At 44.2% G+C, this 10153-nt stretch overlaps 1 protein-coding gene across 1 annotated transcript; it reads right to left on the bottom strand.

The window, feature by feature from the left end:
* Window positions 1-949: 949 nt before the first annotated feature.
* Purb (purine rich element binding protein B) lies at window positions 950-9218 on the bottom strand. Its single transcript, XM_059275473.1, has one exon. The coding sequence runs from the start codon at window positions 9216-9218 to the stop codon at window positions 8262-8264; it is 957 nt and encodes a 318-aa protein (XP_059131456.1). The 3' UTR covers window positions 950-8261.
* Window positions 9219-10153: the final 935 nt, after the last annotated feature.

Below are 10153 nucleotides of genomic sequence, written 5' to 3'. Positions count from 1 at the left end.
AAAAAGAATTAAATGATTTGTTTTTCTAGATAGGGTTTCTCTGTGTAGTCTGGCTATCCTGAGCTCCCTCTGTGGACCAGGCTGGCTTCGAACTGGCAAAAGATCTGCCTGCCTCTGCCTCTTGAGTGCTGGGATTAAAGTTGTGTGCTTCTTTATGTAGTTCTTGCTGGCCTGGAATTTGCTATGTAGACCAGGCTGGCCTTGAACTGAGATCCAGTTCAGATTAAAAGCCTGTGCCACCACACCCAGCTAAGCTCCCATTTTCACCAATTCCATCATTCATTTCCAGAGATGTCACTTACACAGACTGATGCCTAGTGTGACGGTTTTCCAAGGTGATCAGAATTCGGAGACCTTCTCGAGTCTGCTTGCTTATGTTTGCCGTTCTCACTCTCCCAAGACTATGGTGTGCTCCGGAAACTAAATGGAATGGTGTCGCTATTCTGACAGTGGATCAAATGTGTGCCTATTTGTCTAGAAAAACATCCCATATCTAGTCTGATAGGTATCCATGGATATAGCCCAGAAAGACTCCCTTGGATATGAAGTGTAAAGCAGTTCCAGAGACAGTTTGAGAATCTCTGGCCAGGACTACTGGACACAATCATTTTGTTTTTCCTTTATCGTTTGGGCAAGAGAAGACTGGCTTAATTTGTTGCTTGGTCAGTCCTTCAATTGTTGATAAACAAGGGAACATCTGGGCAGCAAGCTTTTGTGAGCCCTTCTAAACACAACCAAAAAGAGGAAGTAGTTATGGACCAAAGCATAAAAAACTATCTACTCTTACTCCACAGACGCCTTACTAGAAAGGATCACAGAAACCCAGATGATCTCAAGCCACTTCAGGTGGGATTCCCTGCAACCCACACCCATCTGTGAACCACAATGGGTAACAGATCCCTCCCCAATCACCATGCAATCCCTTAAATAAGAGACGACGACACAAGACTGTCATTCACTTTTCCGCATACTTTATTTGTTACAAACATACAATTTTTTAAATATAGACTGTAAAACTCCATTTGCAAAAGTCTGCTATTGGAAGGAGTGCACACCAGCAGGAAGGATTCTTAAACTTTGTATTTCTATGAGTTTTTCTGTCAGTTTTGCTAGTTAGTGGTAAATACGGGACCCGCCATTTTACAGACCTGTCTGAAGCTTCTGGCTGTATTCACATTGCTCTTTGAAGCAGCCCTGCTTGTCTCACAATTCATCAGAATCTAAGCTTCAACCTACAGGCGGTGAGACCACCAGCCCGTGTGGACTCTGCTTTGAACGGTTTTCAGGAAGTGTGGTTTCTGGATGGGTACTGCACTTCATGGATTGTTGAATTGCCCATGCAGCTGTGTTTGTTAAAGTGCATTCTTCTTTTAAAAAATAAGAGGAATAATCTTTACTCTTTAACCAAGGTACTTAAAAAAATGAACTTTTTGGTCTCTCAGCAGATATTTCCCAAATTGATCCTACCGCTACAAATTTTAGTGTTCTATTTACAAATGTTTATAGGGTTCTGGGTGGAGGGGACCTTACAAACAAAGGTGCAGCTTCACTTGAAGCAGAAACCAGCTCTACAAACCCATACACAGGCATACATACTGGTTCACGATGCAGAAGAAGCATGTTGGTATTTACACAGACTAAAGACATTCCAAACCCTCTTTAGAGTAATTTCCAACCTAAGCTAATTGTACATCTAGAGCAAGAAGCTGTCTCCTGCTCGAGATTTGGCTTAAACTCATTCAAATGACTTCTGGAGATTCCCAACTGGGACATTAGCCCCAGCTTTGGAGTGAAGAGCCTAGCTTAACAGAGCCATTGGCAGACAGGACAGGCAGTGAGATTCTTACAGAACACAAAGTGTGTCATCTGAACTCACAGGACTGGAAAGACGCCTGCATGAAGATTCACAAGCGTAAATGCCTAATACAACTGTTCTAACCTCAGGAAAAAAAGTCCAAATACACCGACAATCTTAATTTCAGACACCAAGGTCACGGAAAAGTAACTAAAATATACTTGCCTGCCACCAAAACACGCAAAACCACAGACTCTTTGTAAAATGTAAGTCATGACGACCTACAGCCAAGTCTCTAGACTTTTTGCCCAACCTCTTGACTTTTCAGACTCCTGAGAGCTTTGGTTCAACAGATAGTGATGTGGGCTTGGAGAAAAGGGTTTATTATAAAACCTCCTCCAACACACTGTGCTCAGGGCTATAATTCTGCTCATTTTCTTGGACTTTCCGGCATCTGTATTTCTCTCAGACAGACATTTAAAAGGGAAGAAACAAACTCCTTGTCACTCTATTTCCAAACACTAAGATTTACTAACCATCTGATCTTGCAACACAGGACACAAAATATTTTGCCTTTAAGAAGTAAGCATTTTGTTGAAAAAGTTAGCCACTGAAGAGTTCCTAAAGGGGAAGAATGGACACACCTGTGCCTTCTGCACTTCACTAGTGGACATTGAACAGACCCACTACTGCTTTCTCTGCGGAACGCTGGACTCAGGAGTCCAGAGCACAAAGCTGATCCCAGTGGGTTGTAATGTAGCAGACATCAAATTTGATCATAGAACCTCATGTTTATGGTTAAAATCTTTCTCCAAAGTGTTAGAATCGTGAAAAGGCTTTATTAACTTCTAACAAAGCTCTGTTCTCACTCTTAGAAGTCCTACTGAAACTACAAACATGGCATTTATTGTTTCAACATGGCTCTCTACCTATCCCAATTGGAATGTCCAATTCAGGAGGCATTTGATTTTCAAATGAAAGTAAAAGTGAATACAGGTGGTTACATGATTACACTGGTGAATATTTCCTATTTCATTAGGAAATATAAAATACATTCATAAAGGCCTTAAGTTGGGACTCACTAGGGTAATAAATCTTTATGGTGCAATTTCATTCTTTTTGCATTTTCCAAATTTAATTTTCAGTCTTGACAACTGGATCCCATTTGTTCACATATAAGTTTATTTAATCTTTCAGTAATCAAACCAGGTTCAAATTGTGAGGACTGAAAAGGGTAAGTTTAAATAGCAAAGTCAGAGATACCTAGAGAATTCATCATTTATGAGTGTAGCTACCTCTTGAAAGTTCTGCTCTAGAATTCATCGTTCATGAGTCTAGCTAGCTCTTGAAACTTCTGGGGGCTAATATTTGAAAATAACTTAGGTTTTCTAAATTAAAAGCAGGGGAAATGAATTATATTTTGCCATTTCCACCTTACATCTGAAATTTCCAACAGGATAGGACATGAACTTTTTTTCTTTTTTCTCTATATTTTAAGGTAAACGTGGCTCTTTTTTTCTTTTTTCTTTTCTATAAACTACCTCTCTCCCTTCCCTAGCCCCCCTCCCCACACCCACCATCCTGTCTATTGAAGGGAGTTATGACTCTTTAGGAAGACAGCTAATTGATTTACAGTACTCTAAAGCAACCCTGAAAACAGACAATCTCATTCACTCACTATGACTTCAGTGCTGTTGTTGACAGGAAAGAAAAAGCTACCTTAAGGCTCAAGGGAGAGCAACTTATTCAATTGTGAATGCAGCATCGTTTACTCTCCCATCCATTGGAAACTAGCAAGTGCATTCTAATCAAGAATACAAACTTTCTACCATTAGCAAAGAGCTCTACTCTCCTTACATAGAACAATACTCAGAAGTGGATTATCTAGGGGCCTGAGAAACCATGATCCACATCACACATGATCCATGTATTTCATGTTCAAAAGTGCTTCATCTTTGAGAACTACGTCAGGATTAAAATGGAAATATACAATGCAAAGTCACTTGACATCTTTTCAAGTGAAGTAAGTACAAAGTGGAAAAGGAGCAAAAAGGTGGAGGCCCTGCTCTCTGAACAGGCCTTATGCATGTGACTTTTAGGGTACACTAAATTAAAATTATCTTAAGAATTAGTAACAGTGGGCTTCTATACCACTATATTTTAAAACCTGAGATTGGACATCAAAGCAGTTCACTTTGTTACTCATCAGAGCAATTCTGATACTTCCTAAAAATAGAAGAAAACTCAGTTAAATTCAGGGTCAAAACCATTAACTCTCCCCAATCAAAACCATGGTATTACGAGTGTGCAGAACGACCACTCTCAGCAAACAGGTCATTTTAACACAAGCATAAGTCACTTCTTCCCCTTCTCACTGGTCAAGGCCACACTATTTTCAAATGAATATCTACTGAGAGATCAGTTGTGCATTGGACAAAGTACCATAATTGGGTTAAAAATGAAAACGAAATTTACAGTGAAGAATACTTATGTGCATGACTTACACACTCCAGCCTTTCCTTACTTCCATCCACCTCAAGAGCAAGGTGGATGCAAATAGTTGCCTGTGTAGACTGTTCTACACCCCTGTAAAGCCAGTCAAGATCACATTAACAAAGCATCCTCAGCAACTCTAATGCCTGAAGTGTGCAGCCATTTACAGACCACTCAATATGAGGGCATTATTATAACCAGCCTCTTTTGCCCACAACCCCGCATTTTCAGGTAAGACAGGATAATTGTTTTGTTTTGAGAAAACCGAAGCTTGAATCTTTTAAAAGACCTGCAATTTACTGCAAAGTGATCCAGAGGTAACAAAGGAAGCAGGAGGCTAATGGCTGCCTGAACCAAAAGCCTCTCAATCACTTTGCAGTAAATACTTATGGAAAGTGACATGACAGTAGCCATGTGTGCTTCACAGCTACAGTCATTTGTACCACCTACATGCCTCCAACAGATACATAGGGTGTCTGGGTTTTTGGTTTTTTGTTTGATTTTTGGTGCTGTGCAGATTTATGTTTTGTTTTGTGCAGCATATGCACTGAAGAATTTGCTGACAAGAACTGCTGTTAGACTTGCTGAAATGATGTGTAGGGACAATAGAAACCATTAAGAAGTAGTAGGGTCTCTGCATAGAATTTTCTTCTTCTCTTTGATTTTCTTAAAGACACATTTTTGTATACAGTAGCCTGAGAAACAAACATATCAACAACATTTGAAATGGAGTTCTTGCCCCAACTTCTTGGGCATGTGACTATTTTCATTAGCTGGGATATCTGCCAAATTTAAAAGGAAAAAATATACAACTCTAAACCATTCGTAGTAGCACTTCGAAAACAAAACAGAAAAGTTGGTACTTCTCATAATTTGTACAAGGCCATTTTCTGACAGGGGTTAACAAAAACCAGCGCCTTCAAAAAACTAGTATTATATGAGCTGACTCTCACACTGTCAGATTTCTATTGTCCCTAGTCCCTGGAATGAGGATCAGTGAAATGCTACAGTTAATCCCCATCCTTCTGCTATCTTCCTACAGTGGGAAGAGAGGCCATGAACCACCCCCTGCAGGAGAAATAAACCTTAGAGATTGGTTAAGACTTAAAAACCCACCACTATGACATTTACCACTTAATCTTACAAAGGCAGGTCAAAATTTTAATATAAATTACTTTTGCCAACACATAGCTTATGCATTCTTTGCTCCTTTTTTTGGAGGATTTTCAAATTGATATCTAAAGATTTACATATGATATATTACTGTTATATGGTCTAATGACTAAGAAAATTTCTCTGGTAACCAAAGCTGATGCCATATATGGTAGTGTTCTTGGCATATACTCTATATGCCTCAGACCACTTCCACATTCTTTCTATTCAGCTAATTATAGCTTAGTAGCCACTGGTGAAGGATTGTGAAGACCCTGTCATTTCTACAGAATAGAAAGGCAAGGCTAGTTACTGCAATTCAGCCAAATAAAAAGAAAAAAGAAAAACAAACAAAAAACAAAAACCAACCCCTTGAAAAGGAGAGGTACTGCACCTTTGCAAAATTGAACTGGCTCACTGCAGCTGAGCAACAGAACCACCACTGAAGCAAGAAAACAAGTTGGTCTATACAGGAATTGTACATGATTGGAAAATGAAAACGTTACAGCAATCAATGAATAGCTGCAACCTTAATTTTCATTGCTGCCTCAGAGTTTGAAACTATAAACAGTTTCTGCAACCTAATGCTAGCTTCTCAGCTCCTTTACTAAAAGTAGGAATTTGTTCTCCGCAGCAAAGAAACACACACTCAAAACACATAGGTAAATACAGCAGGACATTATTGAAAACAGCTGCCTTGTAGTACAAAATACAGTACAAGTATACGGATGTCATTAGAACATCAAAATACTATTGCTCCCATACAATTTAGGAAACATTCTTTGCAACGGAGAAAAATTTGAAAGAAAAGCTTTAAAAAAATCTGTTTAAAAATTCTACTGTGGACGATGAGAGTAGAGAAATAGTCTGTAAGGGCACCAATGTTTGTGGCTCCTCCATTTTTAAGTCTAAGATCAATAATATTCTGAATCAGTCTAATTTCTTTTCAAAGCCTAATTTTATATACACAAATATTTCCTTCCCTCTCAGCCACAGACACGAAAATGACCTTTTTGTATATTACTTATTTCCCAATAAATACAAAAAGATTGTATAGATTGAATACCAAAATAAGATAATAAAAAGGATATGCAATAAATTAAAAAGGCAGCTCAAATAAAGGGCAGGCATGCAGTTAAAAAGAAATACTAAGATTGTGGAGGTGGGGTTACTTGCCTCCTGGTTCTTGAGAAGGTGTCACACAAATACCTGAAAAACTTTGGAAAGAACATTAGCTCCCATTCAATTCAAAGTTGCCTAGGTCTATGACATTTCTAGGAATACCTTTTGATGGGGTGGGATTAACTCGATTAGAAAAATCATTTATACTGAAAATCCATTTAAAATATAGAAGAGGCGATCCTTGAAAACCCCAACTTTTATTCTTGAAAGACAGCTGGATAAACTGGCAAATGCCAGTTTGTTGAAATTTCAAGATGGTATAAAAATGCTTCCAGGATAGAGTCAGCATTCACGTTCACTTCAGTTCCATTCACAGATGGATTTCAGCTTCCACCGGGTGCAATGCTTGAATCATTCATTCATCATTTGCCAACTTTGATTGTGAGGTACTGAATACAATGGATCAAGTTCTTAAAAATTTATTTTAAAAGAATAAATGATGCTGGAATTCTGGACCTGAGGATGGTCAGTATTTCACTAAATCCACAGATGACACCGAAGGTGAGTTAAGACTTCAGTTCCGGTTGTTTCCAACTTCTCTGTGAGGATGTATATTCCATTAAAGCTCAGGCTTGTAGCCACACTGCTCCTTTTTGCAGATAGTCAAGTTTTAAAGTTTCAAATGCAGCCAGCCAGTGGCTGTAACAGCCGAATTAGCCATAATTCACTAGCTCATAGGGTGGAGCCATAGGGATCCAGCTCTCACTCATGGTAAGCCATTTCTTGGTAATGACCTCCATACTTAAGAGATCAAGGGAAGAACTTTAGTGAGCAGCAACCAACCCACTCAAACAATCTGTCTTGTGCTTTATGCCTGACTTCTTGTGCCTACCTCAGCAATCCCCATTGTAAAATTGCTTTCGTTTTTTTGAAAAAAAAAAAAAATTGCCAACTTTTAAACTATTTTAGTAATGGATTCTAGTTCAAGCTTTGATATCTGAATTCATCTGCATCCCGGAAAACAATTCTGCAAAGAAAAGACAGGGTCCTTGGTCCAGGTTCCATGCAAAACCATTTTTTAAAAAAATGGATCCAATTGATTTTTTAATTCTCCGATGGCTTCTTGAATTCTTATCTTGCCCTGTCCATGATTGTGTAAAATTGCATTCCTTTTCATAAATCTGTACCCTCGGAACTGGGTAACTGCAAAGGCCTCTTTCTTCTCAAAGATTCCACTAGGACCTAGATCCAAAATGCTGATTTCGATGGCGATGGAGGGAGGCCCGGAAGGATCCTAAGACCAGATGACCCAGGTACAACACAAATTCAACTGTTATCAATGGACGAGTCTGGGTAACTCAGACGTTCTAAGACCTATTGCCCTCCAGTGTTATCCTGATGAATTTACGAACCTCGGTTTTAAACAGAAGCTGAGACTCTTGCGCAGGTGAGGAGATGCTGCTGTCCTCTTTGCAGGTTGCTGGCAGTTCCTTGGAACTTTACTGCTTTTCTCTAATTGTCTGTGACTGTTTTCTTATGGTTATTTCTCTTAACTATATTATTTTAAATTTTGTTGTCTCCGTCTGCGGCCTCCCCTGATCCCTCTCCACTAGCTCACTGGGGACGAGTAGGAAAGGGAACTCTCTAGCCAAGGGGATGGTGGTGGGGTGGGGGAGGCCAGCACGGGAAGCTGCCCGTTTCAATCCTCATCCACTTCCTCACCCTCGGACTCGTCGCCGCCGCCGCTGCCCCCACCGCGTCGCTCGTAAAGCTTATCCCTCTGTCGCTCCTGGATTTCTTTCATCTCATCTGCATACCGACAGAAGGCGCCTCCAAACTTGCCCCAGGCCTTGAAGGGCACGGTGATGGCATTGCGGTAGGACGGCTTCACCTCGCTCACTCGCAGGAACACCCCGTACTTGTTGCAGCCAACGTCGAAGAAGAAGCGTTTGGAGTCCACCGTGATGGAGGTGCCCTCCGGGAGCTCTCCGTACAGGCCGCCCCCCGGGCCGCCGGCGCCGCCTCCCGGGCCCCCGGCCAGCTCGTCATCCTCGCCCCCGTAGTCGTCGATGAGCTTGGCCAGCGCGTCGCGGAACTCGATGAGACCCTGCGCGGGCAGCGCGATGGTCTGGCCGCTCTGCAGGCCGCCGGGCCCGGGTCCGCCGCCGAAGCCGCCGCCGCCGCGGTTCACCGTCTGCCGGATGCGCAGGAAGCGGCCGCGCTGGTTCTCCTTGAGGTCCAGGTAGTACTTGCGGTTCTCGCGCACCAGGAACTCGCTCTTGAGCGCGCGGCGCGGCCCGCCGCCCTCCTCGGCTCCCGCCGCCAGCTGCTCCGGGCTGCTGGGACCCAGCTGCGCGTAGTGCTCGATGAAGTCGCCCAGCGAGTCGCGGAACTCGGCGGCCACCGCCATCGACAGCGTGAGGCGGCTCTTGGAACCGCCCGCGCCCACCTCGGCGATCTTGAGGAAGCGGCCCTTGGCGTTCTGCTTCACGTCCAGGTAGAAGCGCTTGTTCTGGATGTCCAGTCGCTTCGAGGCCAGCTCCTGCGTCTCCTGCTCGCCGCCGGGCCCGCCGCCGCCGCGCGGCGCGGGCTGGAAGCCGCCGGGCCCGCCGCCGCCGCCGCCGCCGCGCTCGCTGCCGCTGTCGCCGTCCGCCATCTTCTCGGCCGCCGCCTCGCCGCCGCCCGCTGCGCTCGCGCCCCCGCCCTCCGCCCTGCGGCTCGCGCTCCGGGGCCCCCCAGCCTCGCCCGCCGGCTCCTCACGCGCGCCCGCCGCTCATCGCCGGCCGCCGCCGCCCCCCATCGCCTCCGCGCCCCGCCCCCGCGGCTTCCGTGCTGCACGGCCCGCTTCCGGCGCGCGGCTCTCGTGACGTCACGGCACCCCGCCCGCCGCCGCCTCCCGGCCGGAAGACCCAGCGAGGCGGCGGGGCGCAGGGGTGACGTCACTGGCCGCGCCAGGGAAGCGCCCTGCGGCTCTCGGGGTGACCGGTGATCGCTGGTTCTGTCCGCTGGTCTTGGGGTGCTTTCTTTATGCTTTATTGACATTCAGAGGCTTTAGTCCGTGATCAGATGGCTCTGTTGCTTCTGGGCAGTGGTAAGGCAGAACATTATACTGAGAAGCATGTGAATTACTCAAGAGTGGAGCTGCTCACCTCGTGGTGCCTGGGAAGCAGAGACAGGAACGGGTCAAGGACGAGGGATCTTTCCAGAGCATACCCGAGTAACCTGTTTTCTCCAACGTGACCCTACTTTTCAGTAATGCCACTAGATTATTAGTCCTCAGGGACTAATACACTGTTTAGGTCAGAGTCTTAAGGATCCAGTCACACTTTTCAATTACTGGGTCCACCGACCAGGGATGAAGCCTTCAATACAAAAGCCTCTCATTTGTTTGTTTTTTTTCAGACAGGGTTTCTCTGTGTAGTTTGGAGCCTGTCCTGGAACTCACTCTGTAGCCCAGGCTGGCCTCGAACTCCCACAGATCCACCTGTCTCTGCCTCCTGAGCACTGGGATTAAAGGCGTGTGCCATCACCGCCCGGCAAGCCTGTGTTTCTATACAAACCAGAACACTATCTTACTTTATAAACTCCCTG

The sequence above is a fragment of the Peromyscus eremicus genome, chromosome 10 (assembly GCF_949786415.1).
Source record: "Peromyscus eremicus chromosome 10, PerEre_H2_v1, whole genome shotgun sequence".
NCBI classification, from domain to species: Eukaryota; Metazoa; Chordata; class Mammalia; order Rodentia; family Cricetidae; genus Peromyscus; species Peromyscus eremicus.
Note: the sequence above shows the minus strand (reverse complement) of the source record. Positions and strands in the feature narration are given on the sequence as shown.

What these genes read in the sequence shown, in the direction of transcription:
- Purb (XM_059275473.1), bottom strand. Translation starts at nt 9,218, where the DNA reads ATGGCGGACGGCGACAGCGGCAGCGAGCGCGGCGGCGGCGGCGGCGGC.